Source organism: Oryx dammah, unplaced genomic scaffold (assembly GCF_014754425.2).
Source record: "Oryx dammah isolate SB20612 unplaced genomic scaffold, SCBI_Odam_1.1 HiC_scaffold_7, whole genome shotgun sequence".
NCBI classification, from domain to species: domain Eukaryota; kingdom Metazoa; phylum Chordata; class Mammalia; order Artiodactyla; family Bovidae; genus Oryx; species Oryx dammah.
In genome coordinates this window covers 20,293,945-20,312,414 of record NW_024070191.1, presented here as the reverse complement: position 1 = coordinate 20,312,414, position 18,470 = coordinate 20,293,945, and the positions used below count along the sequence as shown (strand labels likewise).

Genomic DNA, 18,470 nt, shown 5'->3' with positions numbered 1-18,470 from the left:
GCTTTAGATGAGTGTTCACACCATCATGGTTATCTGGGTCATGAAGATTTTTTTTTTCTATAGTTCTGTGTATTCTTGCCACCTCTTCTTAATATCTTCTGCTTCTGGTAGGTCCATACCATTTCTGTCCTTTATTGTGCTCATCGTTGCATGAAATGTGCCCTTGGTGTCTCTAATTTTCTTGAAGAGATCTCTAGTCTTTCCCATTCTATTGTTTTCCTCTATTTCTTTGCATTGATGTCTAAGGAAGGCTTTCTTATCGCTGCTTGCTTTTCTTTGGAACTCTATATTCAAATGGGCATATCTTTCTTTCTTTTTTTTCTCCTTTCCCTTTCTCTTCTCTTCTTTTCTCAGCAGTTTGTAAGGCCTCCTCAGACAACCATTTTGCTTCTTTCCATTTCTGTTTCTTGGGGATGATCTTGATTACCACCCCCTGTACATTGTCAGAGCTTCCCTGGTAGCACAGATGGTAAAGCCTCTGCCTACAATGTGGGAGATCCAGGTTCAGTCCCTGGGTCAGGAAGATCCCCTAGAGAAGGAAATGGCAACCCACTCCAGTACTCTTGCCTGGAAAATCCCATGGACCAAGGAGCCTGGTAGGCTACAGTCCATGGGTTCCTAAAGAGTCAGGCACGACTGTACATTGTCAGGAACCTCCGTCCTTAGTTCTTCAGTCACCCTTCCTCTCTGCCTCTAGGTGGAGAGTGACCTGTATGCAGCTGGCTAGCTCTTCTTTGGTGTTTGCTCAATCCTTTGTTCTGTGAGTGGGCCAGGCTGAGCATTAGGTTGTTATGTTATGTCCAAGCCTTTGGCCGGAAAGTTCTCTTTTCCGCAGTTGCAGTTAGGCATGTATTCCCCCGCATGTGGGTGGGTTTCCTACTGTGTGGAAACTTCTCATTCACGACTCGCTGCCTAGGATAGGTTTCTGTCCCTAACTCCTTTGTCTCTCTTTTTGTCTATTTTGTCCTGCCTCCTTTAGAAGAGAATGGCCTGACTTTTTGGGGGCCTGGTATCCTCCGCCAGTGTTCAGAGGTTGTTTTGTGGAAGTTGCTCAGCGTTCAAATGATTTTTGATGAATCTGTGGGGGAGAAAGTGGTCTCCCCGTCCTATTCCACCATCTTGAAGCAGATGAGTCATGTACCAACAGATATAGACATCATGAAATATCACCACTAAATATTTAAGTTTGCATATTCAAAAGCAGACACATTACTTTGCCGACTAAGGTCCGTCTAGTCAAGGCTATGGTTTTTCCTGTGGTCATGTATGGGTGTGAGAGTTGGACTGTGAAGAAAGCTGAGCACCAAAGAATTGATGCTTTTGAACTGTGGTGTTGGAGAAGACTCTTGAGAGTCCCTTGGACTGCAAGGAGATGCAACCAATCCATTCTGAAGGAGATCAGCCCTGGGATTTCTTTGGAAGGAATGATGCTAAAGCTGAAACTCCAGTACTTCAGCCACCTCATGCAAAGAGTTGACTCATTGGAAAAAACTCTGATGCTGGGAGGGATTGGGGCAGGAGGAGAAGGGGACGACCGAGGATGAGATGGCTGGATGGCATCACAGACTCGATGGACATGAGTCTGAGTGAACTCCGGGAGATAGTAATGAACAGGGAGGCCTGGCGTGCTGCAGTTCATGGGATTGCAAAGAGTCGGACACGACTGAGCGACTGAGCTGAACTGAACTAACTATTTTAATATGACATTCTTACATAATCAGAATAACATCATTTTTAAATGAGTTGACATTAGTTCAACGATACAGTCTGCTTTTTCTTTTTTTTAAGGAATTCAGACAACTTGCCTTGTATATTGTTCCATGATCTGGATTTACTTGATTGTTTCCTCATGATTAAATTCAGTGACTAATTTTTACACAAGTACTATAGCAACTATCTGTGCATTATATCAGGAGAAATACAGTGTTCACTTCAATTCAGTCACTCAGTCGTGTCTGACTCTTTGCAACCCCATGGACTGCAGCATGCCAGGCCTCCCTGTCCATCGCTGCCTCCAGGAGCTTGCTCAGACTTATGTCCATTGAGTTGGTGATGCCATCCAACCATCTCATCCTCTGTTGTCCCCTTCTTCTCCTGCCTTCAATCTTACCCAGCATCAGTGTCTTTTCCAGTGAGTCAGTTCTTCACATCAGGTGGCCCAAAGTATTGGAGTTTCAGCTTCAGTATCAGTCCTTCTGATGAACACTCAGGAGTGATCTCCTTTAGGACGTACAGGTTCTGTCTCCTTGCAGTCCAAGGGATTCTCAAGAGTCTTCTCCAACACCACAGTTCAAAAGCATCAATTCTTCATTGCTCAGCTTTCTTTATAGTCACACTCTCATATCCATACATGACTACTGGAAAAACGATAGCTTTCACTAGATACAATGTTAGTTCGTTCAGATACCAGAGGTGAAATCAATTACTTGATCGCGGTGGGGATCCCTGCATCTTTCTGTTGTACAAGTATATCCTTCCCTGGTAATAAGTATTAGCAGGAGGTGAATAGGTTAAGAGGGGGGAATATTTCAAAATTATGTAACTATCCTATTTCTTGGTACTTTACTCAGTGATTGTAACATCCATTGATAATCTTTGCCTGAATTTGGTGTTTCATTGATGATTGTGAAGGGGTGATTTTGAACATTCTGTCTTTGCATCTATGTTAATTAGTTGGTATTTGTCTATTAAGGAGAGCTCTTCCTTCCTCCATTTTCCCCTTGGAGTATCTCTACTCAAAGCTTCTTGTTTATTCATTAACCCATTACTGTGATTATTCTTCACTCTTCAAGTTGCCCTAAATTTCCAGTGGAAACCAAGTCCCATGTCACTGAATGCCTCTGTTAGTCTTTGCTTTCTGGCTCAGTAAAATATTCTAAGCCTACTTTATACTTATTCCTGGAACTGAAAGAAGCATTTCTTTTTTTTTTTTTATAAGCATAGTATTATTTATTATTTTTTATTATTTTTTTTAAAATTTATTTTTTATTTTACTTTACAATTCTGTATTGGTTTTGCTATACACATGTCAATGTATAGCATTTCTTTTTTTTGAGGAGTCCTTCCTCCTTTTGTAGGAAACAGTGTTTAGAAAGCAACACCTGGGTAAGTTACACTCTTTACTGTTGCGATAGTATCGTTTTCAGACTTTTTAAATAGAGCTAAGATGTATGTACATACGTGTGTGTATGTATGTGTCATATAAATTAATAAAGACATATAACTTATGACTTTAATTGGACTGACTCAATGGACATGAGTCTGAGTGGACTCCGGGAGTTGGTGATGGAAAGGGAGGCCTGGCGTGCTGCAATTCATGGGGTTGCAAAGAGTCGGACATGACTGAGCGACTGAACTGAAGCTAATACTGTAGGGTTTTTCCTCATTCTGAGTTTTATCTGCTTTCTACAAGTTGAAACCCTGGATCCCACCAATATTCTGTATTTGGTCATTTGGGCTCTCTTTATTTATACAATTGTTGCAGAATTTCAACGCCAGTATGATCTTTGAAAACAAATTATGGACTGGACTTAGTCTCTGTGCCATTCCTTTCTTTTACCTACATTATGTGTCAGTTTTCTTAGCATACAACCTTTAAGCTTTCTTGTATGTTTATGTTACCAGTTTTCTTGAGAACAAAAATTCTACTGACTCATAAACTGAGTTGTATGTGCATGTTATATTCAGTTTAGTATCTCTTATGTTCATATACACTTTTGCTGTAAGATATGTGTTGAAATCATATATTCATGTTAGAATAGTTTTCTGAGGAAAAAATAGATGCACAGAAAACATAGTGTAATGGTCACAACATCTTTATCATAGAAGTAGTGAACTGTACAGAGCCAGTTACAAAGTGGTAGTGAATCTTCAGCCCTTCAGAGGCATTGGGTCTATTTAATATATTTCTGTGTATTAAGTAGTATCCTGAATACGTGTGGCACAACAAGAGAGAAATCACTGTCGAAATCTTTGTGTAGCATGTTGTTTACCAACTTTTCTCTCTTCAGCATACCAGAACCATAAGTAGTAGGTGGTTCTGCTCAACCCAGATCTCTCTCTGCCGGGAGCCAGCATGGGGAATCCTGCCCGTGGCAAAGGTCATGTGGAAGGGGGCCTGACAAAACACAAAGGCAGGATCAGGCCTCGGGTCCCCCCTGGATTTTTTCGAGCATCTACCCCCAAAACCAGAGTCTGCCTGCTTTACTGTGTTATGCTTTCTACCTACTCTTCTGACATTAACAGGGGGCTGTCGCCCCACCACCTTTTTCTGGAGAAAGTTAATTTAGAGCTTTTAGATAATAAATCTCCTGGGCATAATAAGAGTGTTTCAATCCAAAAACCCCTCTGATGGCTTTCTAGCCTGCCTGCCGGACTCTTACAGCTGTGCATGTGATTGTTTGTGGCCTCCTGACTGTGAGAGGCACAGGAAGCTTAAAACATCCTAGGAATGTAGGGGCTTCCGAGGAGTCAAAATCATTAGAATTCTGATTAAGGGTTTCATTTGTTGAGCCAATAATTGCTGCCAAATTTTCATATCTTTTATTTGTTGATACAGTTAGTATGTAGAAAAAACAGGTAGTAGCCCTTGTATTAGCAACATTAGGTCTTTGAGTTAAGTCCTTTCTTTGTTATAACCCACTGCACCTTTGTTCTACAGGAATGTAACTTTATTTAGTACTTTGAGGGTGATGCAGATTAAGAAAAAACATTTCAAGGGAAAATGAGTTTTCTGGTTGATAGACATTTATCTAGGAAAAGAGCCATAAAAATGTTAACAGGCCCCCTGGCCAGAAGATGATGTAAAACCACCTGGGAGCTTTTGTATACCGGAAGGTATGCAAAAAGAAAGCCTGGTCTCAGTGAGGGTCAGGACTGCTGCCCCTGCATAACTCTGCATATTCCATTATTTCTTTATGTACAACTTGGGGTATATAATCTGCTTTTGAAAATAAAGTTGTGGGTCTGGCACCAATGCTTGGCTCCCCCATGTTGTTCTTTTCTCCCTTTTCAGGCTGAATTCCCATCTGGAGCACAGAGGCTCTCCATGTCTACTTATTTGCCCTGGCTTCTAAGACCCATGTGAGAGGGAGCCCAAGACGGGGCACCCTCTGCTATTCAAGCGGGTGCCAGTGGCCTAACGTAGACGGTGCAAGTTCCTTGTCTTGGAACTTTATTGATCTCCTGTGTAAACCAAGTTATTCAGCCTCTTTCCTCCACTAATTTTCCTACTACGCTATTCTTTCCTAATCTCTCTTTATATCTCTGATAAATAAGTCTCTCCTCACCGACTCCATCCCTGCTTCGAATTCCCTGGATCCACCGGGGCTGGACCCCAGCATCTCTCTCTATATATTATCATCTGTAGAGATTAACTGGGGCTTCCCTGATAGCCCACCTGCAATGTGGGAGACCCTGGTTTGATTCCTGGGTTGGGAAGATCTGCTGAAGAAGGGATACGCTACCAACTCCAGTATTCTTGGGCTTCCCTTGTGGCTCAGCAGGTAAATAATCCACCTGCAATGCAGAAGACCTGGGTTGGGAAGATCCCCTGGAGAAGGGAAAGGCTACCTACTCCAGTATTAATTTGATGTTTTATGAATACATACTCTGATGTATCTGTGCAGTATATTAAGTAGCTGTTGTTCAGCCACTTAAGTTGTGTCCAGCTCTTTTTGACCCCATGGACTGCAGCACACCAGGCTTCCCTGTCCTTCACTGTCTTCCAGAGTTTGCTCAAACTCATGTCCATTGAGTCGTTGATGCTATCCAACCATCTCATCCTTTGCTGCCTCTTCTCCTTTTGAATTCAGTCTTTATAATTTTATAATTTAATCTTTATAATTCATCATAAACATAACTGTAAAAAGCATACACTGGAATTTTGATGTCTGTTACTTTATAGGAAATTTGATTAACCTTAAAAAGAGAAACCATGTGTCTTTAAAAATCCCTTCAAGGGATAAAAAGATAAAATATACATTCATTATGGGAGCTGTGTTAAGTATATATGACTATAGATGAGCTAATAATACTTGATAATATAAAATGTTGGCATTTAGATTAAGTGATTTTTTTTCTTGTTTTCATAATAAAAGATTGGAAAAATTTAATAGAAGAGCTTTATCAGACCTGTGCCCTGCAGTTGGCTGCTTAAGCCTTTCTGGATGCTTGGCCATAACTTGACTGCCTTCTTCAGGCTGCATGTGAATGGATTAGAAATGTTTACAATGTACCCTCCATTCATGATGTTACATCTCTAATGTCCCTATGAACTATTAAAAAAGAAAATACTTTTTAGCTAACTGTTGGAAAAGTGCTTATTTAAGTGCTTGAAGCATTTGTGGTTCTCAGCGTTCAGTTTCAGGAAACAATGAAGTTGGTAGGGTTCTAATAAGTACTAGTGATGCCTTTGCTCATTAGAATAAGCTGACACAAATCTTTGCGAGAAGCCAGTGACTTCCTTTGTCGTTAGTGAGGCTTAAGCATGAAGAAGTTGGAAAATGGAGGGATAAGATGTAATGGAGTTAAGTTTAGAGAACAGGGTTTATGTTATTGGACATATGTTAATATTTGCACATTCCTTCTACCAAGTCTTTTATATTCTAAATAGACATTATTAACATTGAAATATGTATTTCTTAGGCTTATTGAATTACTTCTTGTGACAGACATATCTGGTTTCTAGTCGTATTGCTACTAAATTATATTAAACAGAAGAAAGCCCCATTTACCTTGTCAGTATTAAATTTTCACTAAGTATTGTATTTGTGTTGAAAAAAATGTAATTTTCTCAGCTCCCCTGGAATTCTTTATTCCAGCCAGATGGATTCCTAACTAGAAGCAAAATGTGTAGAAAATTTTGCTGGTTGTTTTGGCATGGTAGATGCTAAAGGAGTATGTGTAAGAAACAGGTCATATCTTCATTTATATACTATTTTAATAGCCTCGTAGATTTTCCCAACTAGACCATTATAGTAACATTCTAAGTGGTTTACAAACATTTATTTTCTCTTCCTCTAATATATTATGCCCTCTGCTGCCAACTACAGCTTTCTTAAACGATATTTTACATAATCTACTTCTTTCCAAACACTCAGTAGCTGTTCACTATTTACAGAATAAAGTTAAGATCTTGTTTATCTTTCTATTGGAAGAGAGGTATCAGTTTCTTCTTTCCTATTTTCTGACATGAAACTTCTATTATTTAACTACATAATACAAATTTCAGACTGGGCAGTCTTTGTTTATACTCTTCTCTTACCTTAATATCCTCTTCCTGTCCTTCCTTGCCTACTATTTAGCCCTTCCATTCTTCCCTGAATATTTTCACATTCACACTTCTGTCCCGCTGCTCTATCTCACTGTGATTTCCTTCTTTATATGCTGTATGGCACCTGCAGTCTGCATTGTTTTTTTCAGTATATGTATCTTATTTGCATGTTAGTGTTTTTTTTTTTTTTTTTCTGTTCTCTAACAAGCATCTTAGAGGTGGAGACTGTGATGTATCTCTTTTATTATTTGCAGAACATATGAAAACACTGAATACATATCATTGATGATTAAGATGTACATTCTGTATTGCGTGTGAAATTGATATTAGGAACATATTAGGAGATGTTTTAGTCATTATAATCTTTCAAGTCAAGACCACTATTCCTTTGACAAATAGCATATATTTGTGATGGTATATGGTGTAAGGTATTTCTTTTTTCCTTCTAAAGTACAGTGAAGCAGATTGATCTTAAAAGGGACATTGATCTGTGACATAAATCTGACTAAGCAGGCTTTTAGTCAGACTCTCCAGATTTCACAGTCTCTAATTTAGAGTTACTTAGGGTGTGTGGGGTTGTGTGTGTATTGTATATATGCACAGACTCTTTAGGAAATTATATTATTCGTCATCAAACCTTAAATACCGATTCTGGACTAGGTCTTAGCCACTGAACAATCAGTACATAAACATAAAATGCATAAACAGAACAATATGTACATAAATAGCGCTGCATGGTAGCTGAGAAACTGTAGAGATTTGAAGGGGGGGCATTTTGGAGCAAGCTTTTTGAAAGAACGGAGGACATGTTAAGCAAAGGATTTAATACTTTAAAGCTTAAAGAATGAACATGGAGTGTCAAACAGAGAGACCCTTTGAGTGTGTGGTATGTTCATATGGACATAGACTGCAGATGTAAATTGTGGCCAGGGGGTGGGAGACATTGTGTTCTATTCTGCCCCAGGTCTTCGTTATGTAGGCAGTTATCTAGGACTTTGGAGCAGAGGATAGAATCCACGGGTGATTATTGGAAATTAAACTGAGAACGTGGACAGTGTGAAAACAGAGTTTGACAGTAAAATGAATCCGTCTTCTTTGGCTTCTCAATAAAACTTATCATATCTTCTTGTTTTAGTTTTTTCAGAGTATTTCTAATTATCTGACATTTTGTGTGTAGTTGGATGAGGCATCTTTTTTTTTCATGGAATGTATTCTTCTTGAGGTCAGGGCCCTTCCATTTATTATTCAGTCCTTCATCACCTGACACTTTGTTGGCACTAAAATATATTTGTGGAGTGAATGAATGTATACCTAATAGAATCTAATAGGTCTGCGGTAGGTTATTACATGACGAGGGAAAAGTTCAAGATTATCCTAGTCATATCATTCCTTAAGATATTACACACAGATGTTGAATACTAAAATTTGATTGTTCTCTTCCTGCTTTTCAAAATGAAGCATTTTCATTTCTTAGAATATCATCATTGTAAGAATGCCAGTTTTTGAAGATTTGCCATTTCCCTGTTTTGTTTTAAAATTTAAAATGTGTTTTTGTGTAAAATGTTCCTTTGTATAAAAATAACCTGTTTTCCTAATTGTAATGATGTCCTTTTAACGATTTATTTTTAATGGGAGCACTGTTCTCTTCAGGTTTATCAGTCTGCAGAAATGTTCAGGCTCACTTAATCATCAGTGCCAATTCACTGTATGACGTTACTATACATATTTTCTTTGGAAATAACTGGTGAATTTGTTGTTGTTTGATTGCTCTGTCATGTTTGACTCTTTGCAACCCCATGGGCTGCAGCCCACCAGGCTCCTCTGCCCATGGGATCCTCTAGGCAAGAATACTGGAGTGAGTTGCCATTTCCTTCTTCAGGGGATCTTCCTGACCCAGGGATTGAACCCCCATCTTCTGCATTGGTAGCGGGCTTCTTTACCACTTAGCCTCCAGGGAAGCCCCTGATATTATATTCCATATGACAAAAATCTTATCAGATTTTAGAGCTCATATTCGTCCTAACTCTGTTTTTCTCTTAGGATTGGAAGAGAAGCTGTGAGGCATTGTTTAAACAGAGAGCATGTTCTCATTTACATCACAGCTTCAGTTCATCAGCATCTTAAATTCTTTCTTTCTCTAGGGTCTCATGCTTCCTACTCCTGCTCCCTGAGATGTTCTTTTTTTTTTTTTTTTTGAGATGTTCTTTCTTGAGCTCTTTGCAGTGATGGATTTTTCTCTTCCTTGGAATTTGAGCATTAATGTCCCTTCATCTGAGAAGCCTTTTATAACCATGTCATCTAAGTAGATCTTCCATTGTTTTCTGTAATACAATTCTGTGTAATTTTTCTTTCAGCATTTATTTTAGCTTTGAATGATTTTCTCTCATTTGGTTGGTCTCCTCAGTAAAACCTCAGCTCCATGAAAGCAGGCCTTGGAACCTTGGAGATAGCTCACTTTTTGCTATTAGGTGCTCATGTTAAATGTTATTTAAGTACCAAAGCTTTACAAGCTTCTATTTCATTGAACAGATTCAAAATATATATAATACAGATTTCTGCCTACTGAGCATGATGCAGTTTCAGGCTGATGTTTACAGTGGTAGGTTTTTTGCACTGTTTTACCATAAAATGTGCCCTTAAGGTCTTTATGCTAAATGATCTCAGGTCTTTATGCTAAATGACCGAAGATCAAACTTTGTTCATTTTTAGCTCTTTTAAATAGATATATTTCAATCATAGCAATGTTTTGTGGCTCCTTGTTAATAAAAAAGGGCCTACACTATCCTTAGCGCTTGCATTCACCTGTTTGCACAGTTAGCCATAGGCAGTCTGTTATTCCTTTGTGTTTTCTTTTTTATTTTTAATCTCTAAAGGTTACTTTTGTATATTTCATACAGTACACTTAATCTTTACATTTCTGGCTCTAACAAGTGAGGATTTAACTCATCTCACCTCTTATCATTTTTATAGCTTTTTTCTTTTATTATTATAACAGTAAATAGCATCGTTCTGTTACTTATTCATAAGTGATATCTCTTGATTCCATAAGTTGAAGGTTAGCAAGTATAACCTCTCCTCCCCTCTTACCCACCAAATCCTGTTACCTTTATTTCTATATTGTCATCGTTGATAGCATTGTCATCATTAATAGACCATCATCATGTCTGTCTGTAGGTTTGACTTATTGTTTCCACATAAATAACATCAGTTGCAAAGTAGTAGGTTTTTATTATGGTTCTTTTTCTACAGTGTCGTGCTATTGCTTATAACTCTACTTCTGTGTAAAAGAAAATGTTCAAAATAATTAATTTTTCCCATCACCTATTAATCTAGATAATGATACATTTTAATTTTCTTCTTACTTAGACATTGCCTTTTATATTCAATTTGTTGTCATCATTCTTACTGTTGTGGGACCAAAGATGTCTCCCTACAGTCTTTGATATCATCCATCGCTTTCTAATTATAATGGTTGCTTAGAATCTATTCTCTTCTTCATCTTGAGGTCCAATTAAATTCCTGTTCTGATTTGTATTTCACAGCTTTGTAGTCGGATCGCAGCTTTCTTACACATCTTCTGCCTTTCCTCCTGCACCATATCCTGCCTAGTCATCCCTTTTTTTTTTCTTACAGTTCCTTTAATATATTCTCAGGTTTTCTCATTTTTTCCATTCCTAGTACCTTTCTGTTAATTATATCTTAAGGTAATTTCACATAATTTGCATTTCTTCAAACATGTTTATTTCAAACTTCATCAGTTGTTTGGCTTGATGTAATTCTAGATGGAAAATGACACACCCTCAAAACTCTGCAGGCGTGTTCTGCAGGCACCGAGCACTGCCGAGAGCTGGTCCAGTCCCCGTCTCACTGTTTGCCCTTGTTAAATACTTTTCTTCTCGGAAAGTTTTTAGGACCTTCTTTTTATCCATAACGTTCTAAAGTATCACATGATGTTGGTCTTTTCTTATTCCACTTATTCAGAACCTGGCAAGTAATTTAATTTGAATACTTAGTCCCTTTAATTGTATTATGTTTCCAGAAATACTTCCTTTGTCTCTTGTCTTTCTGGAGCTCTTTCTGTTTGAAAGTTGGATTTATTGGATTAAATACCTAGGTCCCTTTCTCCTTGCTCCCCCCAGTATAGTCTACCTATGTCCTTTCTGTTCTGTGAATTTTATTTAACTCCGTATTTGAGAAATCATACTTCCTCTTTAAAGTGCCCTCTCATTTTATTTGCTCTTTTTCATATGGCATTGTTATTTTTTTTGTGACTACTGTTGGAAAAGCAGTCAACCATGGGCTGCGATCATCCTGCCTGTTCTTGCTGGGCATGCCAAGAAAGCAAAGGATTGTGTGTGCAGTGACAAGCCTTAAGGAGTGGCATTATGTCTTTCCCCAGAGCACAGAGTTCGTCATCATGTACTAGAAAAATAGTAAGTCCTCCAACTCAGTAGTGCAGTCCTGTAATCCAGTCAGCTGTGTGTGTGGACATCCAGGAAGGGCCTTTTGTGTCATCCCGTGAACTCGGGGGCCCAGGGAACTGGTGCATACAAACGTGAAGAATAAAGTCCTCTAGGTGTCTGACCCCGAGTCCTGTCGCTTCTGCCAGCACCCGAGACAGTAACAGGCTAGCTTGTTAGCAAGACGAAACCTCCAACCCAGCAGCTTTGCGCTTTTCGTCCAGTATTTTCCTAGGTTCTGAACTGCCGTCTTCTTGAAGATTATAATTTCATCCATCAAAACTTTTCCACTAGCCTTACGTTTTCCAGGTAGTCCTTGAAATCTCTTTATCTGCTGCTGACTCCTTTCCAAGTTTTTTTGCGATTGTAGGATTAGAGCTTTTTCTATCTATATTTCTTTGGGAGAGGGACTTACCATATCTCCTGTGAAGAGTCAACTACATGGAAGAAGCTCCCTCTCCTTTTTTTTAAGTTTTAGCAATCACTGTTGCTTCATTTTCCAAGACTGTGCCTACATCATTTTGCAACCAGCCTTTCCTTATTTCTCCTCCGTGCCTACATCAAAAAATAGAGCTTCTGTATCTGGTGTATCAACAAAATGTCCAATAGAAATGAATTCAAAATAAGAGTAAATATGCTCTTAGAGGAGGGCTTGTTTGTGGCATTTGGTTTAGCTACTCAAATCTTTGCTTACTTTTAGGTGCAAACGTAAAATTCTTAAAAATTGTTCTGTGCTTTTTACTAAAAATCATTAGAAGATTTAAGTTATATATATATATATATATAGGAAATGGCACAAAATGATTTTATCCCGTAGAATAAGAGTTGTCGTGTTTCGTATACAAAGGGCCAGGATGAGCTTTTTGCCCTCACACATTCTACTAGAACTCCTCAACTCTGCCCTTATGTAGCTTAATAGCAGCCGCAGCAATAAGTAAATGGAATCAGTGTGGCTGTGTTGCAGGAAACCTTTATTCATGAATGATAAAAATTTGAATTTTATATAATTTTTATGTGTCATGGAATATTCTTTTTTTTTTTCCCCACAGCCATTTAAAATATAAAATCTAGTCTTAGTTTGCAGTCCTTACTAAAGCCAGGGTAACTTTTGCCCCAGAATTCCTCTTTTATTAATAGCTTTGTTAACGTTTGAATACTGATAATGTTTCCACTCTGTCCCATTATCCTTATCAGACTAGCTAACGAAGAATATCAAATACTGGCTAACTCCTGGCGCTATTCATCTGCCTTTTGTAACAAACTCTTCTTCAGTAAAGTGGACTATGATGAGGGAACAGACATTTTTCAACAGGTAAGAGAGTTATATTTTGTTTCAATAGCATATTTATTGGAGTTGGTTATGGTTGATACGTCTTTGTGTGCCAAGTAAAAACACAGTTCAAAAAAAAAACACAGTTCAGTGACTCCAATGAGTAGTTACTAAATTCTGTGATATGAATAATTACAGTTAATATTATCTTTATCAGTACAGTTTTTGCCATTAGTGAATAAACACATTTTAGCTTTTCCATCATAGAGGAATTTTTTTTTTTTTTTCCATCATACAGTGGCAGTTTACATGCTGCTGCTGCTAAGTTGCTTTAGTCGTGTCCGACTCTGTGTGACCCATTAACTTTATTTTGATATTTAATTGCTTTGGGTGGTATTTTGCATAAATTTGTGCAATTTTATACAAGAGTCAAGGTAAGTTTTACATGGGGCTTCCCTGGTAGCTTGATGGTAAAGAATCTACCAGCGATACAGGAGACAAATGTTCAGTCCCTAGGTCAGGAAGATCCACTGGAGGATGAATGGCAACTCACTCCAGTATTTTTGCCTGGAGAATCCCAGGGACAGAGGGGCCTGGTGGCTACAATCCACAGGGTTGCCAAAGAGTAGGGTACGACTGAGCAACTAAATAGCAACAATAAAGTTTTACTTAACCTTTAAGCTGTTTTAGGGGGATAAAAAGCCTTTAGGGGGGGTGAGTGTGAGTGAAAGTCGGTGTCATGTCCGACTCTTTGTGACCCCATGGACCATACAGTCCGTAGAATTCTCCAGGCCAGCATCCTGGAGTGGGTAGCCGTTCCCTCCTCCAGGGGATCTTCCCATCCCAGGGATCAAACCCAGGTCTCCCGCATTGAAGGCAGATTCTTTACCAGCTGAGCCACAAGGGAAGCCCTTTAAGGGGGATAATTCAGGTTAAATGGTGTCATAAGGATAAAACTAGAAATCAGCAAAGAAGAAAGAATTATCAGTCTGAAAGCAAGGAAGCAAAAATATTCACTAATGGTCTACTTAAAATTAGCTTGAGTCTAAATGCGTTTCCATGACCTAGTAAAGAACTGGGTCAGACAGTGTAAGAAAAAAACAGAGACGGGGATACCCACACTAATCCATGCTGGGTACTGCAACGAGTTGTACATTTGAAGGCATGGTCAAGTACTGATAAACACAAAAAATTAATAACTATAGGTTAATAGCAGGGATCAGGGAGCCAGACAGTTGAGATTTTATCTACATATTTTATCATCTCCATATATTAACTTTGTATTCTTGGACAAGGGACGTAACCTCTCTATACCTTAATGTCTTCATGTACAAAACAGATAAAAATGATATATTTCTCTTTGGATTGTTGTGAAGCTAAATGAAAGAAAACACATGAACCACTTAGAAGTGTCCCTGGAATGTAAAGACTCAATGTTAGCAGTGATGATGATATAATCTTGACAAATTTCAATAGGATTGGTATCCTTATAAGAAGTAGGACATGAGTCCTTTTCGATTAGTGTCTCATCCTTATGACATCATTTAAGGGGGGGTTCAGTTTGGACATAAGTCTGAGTGAATTCCGGGAGATGGTGATGGACAGGGAGGCCTGGCGTGCTGCGATTCATTCAGCTCAGTTCACTCATGTCCGACTTTGCAACCCTATGAATCACAGCACACCAGGCCATGCTGTCCATCACCAACTCCCAGAGTTTACCCAAACTCATGTCCATCGAGTCGGTGATACCATCCACCCATCTCATCCTCTGTTGCCCCCTTCTCCTCCTGCTCCCAATCCCTCCTGGCATCAGAGTCTTTTCCAATGAGTCAGCTCTTCGCATGAGGTGGCCAAATTATTGGAGTTTCAGCTTCAGCATCAGTCCTTCCAATGAATACCAGGGACTGATCTCCTTTAAGATGGACTGGTTGGACCTCCTTGCAGTCCAAGGGACTCTCAAGAGTCTTCTCCAGCCCCACAGTTCAAAAGCATTCAATTATTCGGCGCTCAGCTTGCTTTACAGTCCAACTCTCACATCCATACATGACCACTGGAAAAACCATAGCCCTGACTAGACGGACCTTTGTTGGCAAAGTAATGGCTCTGCTTTTGAATATGCTATCTAGGTTGGTCATAACTTTGCTTCCAAGGAGTAAGCATCTTTTAATTTCATGGCTGCAATTACCATCTGCAGGGATTCTGGAGCCCCCCAGATAAAGTCTGACACTGTTTCCACATCTATTTCCCATGAAGTGATGGGACCAGATGCCATGATCTTAGTTTTCTGAATGTTGAGCTTTAAGGGGGGTATATAAGGTTAAATGATGTCATGTAGAAATTTGATAGTCCTGGGCTTGTTAGGGACTTGTTCAGAAAGTAAATTGTACGTGACTCTCATGTGATGGCTGAGGCTAAGTGTCTGACAACAGACAGCAAGTCAGAGCTGTGTTAGAGGGAGCTCTGCACTAGCAGTCACGTTGGCTGTAACTGTTCCATGTGCACCTGTCAGGAAAACACACATGAACAAAGTGTGGAGTGGGAGAAAGGAATTGGTGACTGTGTTTTGTTCAATTTAGTAAAAATTACGAAATGTCCATAACATGTACGCCCCAGCTGGTACTGCTGTATCTTTACCTTGAACCATGATCTAATGTTTGTTGTTACTTGAATGTTTTTTTTCTCAATGTTGGGGAATGTTGAACTATATATATTGGAAGCTGGGGCCAAAAAGCTCCTTGCCTTTCATTTGAAGCATTTTTCATAATTCTTGGGCAGCAAGAATTTAATCCTTATCTATGCTTTGCAGTTTACTCTCCAATGCAAATTAACCTCATGTTTGTTTTTAGATTATTATTAATAAACACCATTTATACTAGGGTGGTGTGTACTCAATATACTTTTCAAATGAAACTTGCCTTTAGAAAATAATTAATGAGATGTAACCATTTTAAGACAGTCGAAATAACAGAGGAGGTGACCAGAAAAAATTTTTTAAATTAAAAAAGAAGTCAATATACTCGAAATTAATTACATAATATATCTTTCATCAAATACCAAACTTTTTCTTTAACAACTGCTTAAGAATGAAAATCATCCGTGTACCCCCAAATTACTCTATTTCTGTTTTTCACTTTGAATCATTTCATTCTCTAGTTGTAGAATTCTAGAAAATAAAGAAGGAAATGACCAATGAAATAGATGGATGCAGCTGAGAATATGAATGATGTATGTGAAGGTTCAGCAAACTTGGCCTAATTCATAAGTTCTTTTCTATTCAGCATTATATCAAGATGAATAAAAACAGTAGTTAAGCTCTGGAAATCCACTTGGATTTTTCATAATAAATGCTGTCTTTCCAAAATTCACACAGGAAAAAAAAGCTGGGATATTAGATTTAGTCTTTTTATCTCATGTTTTACAGCTCAACATTAACTCCGCTCCTACGTTCATGCATTTTCCTCCAAAAGGCAGACCTAAGAGAGCTGATACTTTTGACCTTCAAAGAATTGGATTTGGTGCTGAACAACTAGCAAAGTGGATTGCTGACAGAACGGATGTTCATGTATGTTTTTATTCCCCGCAGTTTTAATAATAGGCTAATTAGCTTGTTTTAGTATAACATTATAATAAGGCCACAGGATTTTTTTCAGTTTCTCCTGCTTTAGGAAAACTGCATCTGATAGCTGTTAGGTGAATTTAAATGGTTTTTAGAATAATGGTTCTTAAAATATCAATGAACCATTAAAGAATACATGTTAGGCACAAAGTAATTTCAGAGGCTAAAAAATATACTGAATATTGCTCAGTGGTCTTAGTAATCAAAGACACTCTAATTAAAAAACGAGGTGTATAATTTTTATCTATCCTTTGGGCAAATAACAATAGGATAATACCCACTTTTCATGAGCCATATGAGAAAATGTCACTGGCATACGCTGTTCTCAGGACCATAAATTCTAACAGTATAATTCTTCTCTTCCTTCCCTTCTTCCCCAACCATTAACTATGGGGGAAAAAATTACACATTTTAATAGAAGAAAATCACTCAGAAATCAGATATCTAAAAATGAGAATTGAATTAAATGTGTACAGTCTAGACAAACAGTGGTGTGCAACATTATTTGACATAGAAAGAAGCTCAAAGGATAACAAGTGAAAAAGTAGGATAGAAAAACAGTATTTATAGTTGATTAAGAAAAGCAAAATATTACTGAGATATGTAAAATGTTGATGGTAGTTAATGTCTATGTGGAGGGCTATGGCTATTTTGTTCCTTAATGTCACTAGAATTTTTTACAGTGAGCAATTCTAACCAGCTATTTTAAAATTACATTTCCCTTAGACATAGTACAGGGATATTAATTTTGTGTAAGCATATTTCTCATTTGAGATAGCTGTCTCTCATACTACTATCATTGTATATAAAATAATATAGGTATTACTGATATTTTGGTGAAAATATTTAGGCAGATATTCAGTTCTACAATGTATCATTTATTTGGTACAAAATATTAAATGTAACATTGGAAAGTATTATTAGTTATTTATAAGAAATAGGTTAGAATCATTTCTGATTAAAACTATCACACTTATATGTTGTTGACAGATCCACATTTGTAAAAAAAAAAATACACATTTGGATATAATTTCAAACTTTAAGTAGTTCTACAAATGGAAATAGTCTAGTCTCAATGTATACCCTATATCAGGATTCACATACTCTTAACTTTTTATGGCTTTTGCTTTGCCATTCTTACTCTCTTACCCATCCTCACCCTGTCTCTACACACATACTTACATACCCACACGCATTTTTTTCTGAATCATTTTAAGGTATATTGTCTTTCCTAAGAAATATAGGACCGTACAGTTATCACGTTCACAGACTCACATTGATCTACTACTTCTGTTTGAGACTGTGTACGTATTCTGGTGTTGTCAGTTGACCTACCCTATCCCTATGTGGAGACATTGAGGATCATGCAGATATCCTGCTCCTCGTGAAAATTTTGTCGGTATTTAGCATCCATTGATGACTCTTACCTTATCCAGATTCCATCATGCTGGTTGTAGAGTGATGATGTTCCCGTTCTAGCACTTTGTCCATATTTCAGATTGATCCTTGGCATTTTACTGTAAGCAAGAGTCCTCCCCTCTTTGTATTTCACTCATTCATTGGTACACAATCTTATATTGTTTTTTCCCTCCAGTGATTGTTAGTACTACGCTTAAATGTTTTGGTACCAAAATTGTTCTAGGTATGATTAGGAGCCCCTTCATGCTGGCTTCTTTGTTCTTGTAAAGTATTTCACCTTGTAAAGTAAGTTGGGGAAATAGGAATCCTCATACACCACTTGGGGGAATGCAAAATAGTGCAACCACTTTGGTTAACAGTTTGACAGTTCTTCAGACCATTAAGCATAGAGTCTCTCTGTGACCCCAGTTCTACTCCTAGGTATACATATGT

The 18,470-nt window shown here is 38.1% G+C and overlaps 1 protein-coding gene across 4 annotated transcripts in view; it reads left to right on the top strand.

Moving 5' to 3' along the window:
- Nucleotides 1-18,470, top strand: part of TUSC3 (tumor suppressor candidate 3) — a 239,010-nt gene that overhangs the window by 109,911 nt on the left and 110,629 nt on the right. For all 4 annotated transcript variants that reach the window (XM_040243170.1, XM_040243167.1, XM_040243168.1 and 1 more), the window contains exons 3-4: nucleotides 12,928-13,045; nucleotides 16,425-16,565. In XM_040243170.1, coding sequence (XP_040099104.1) covers nucleotides 12,928-13,045; nucleotides 16,425-16,565 — 259 coding nt within the window. The remainder of the gene's footprint in view (nucleotides 1-12,927; nucleotides 13,046-16,424; nucleotides 16,566-18,470) is intronic.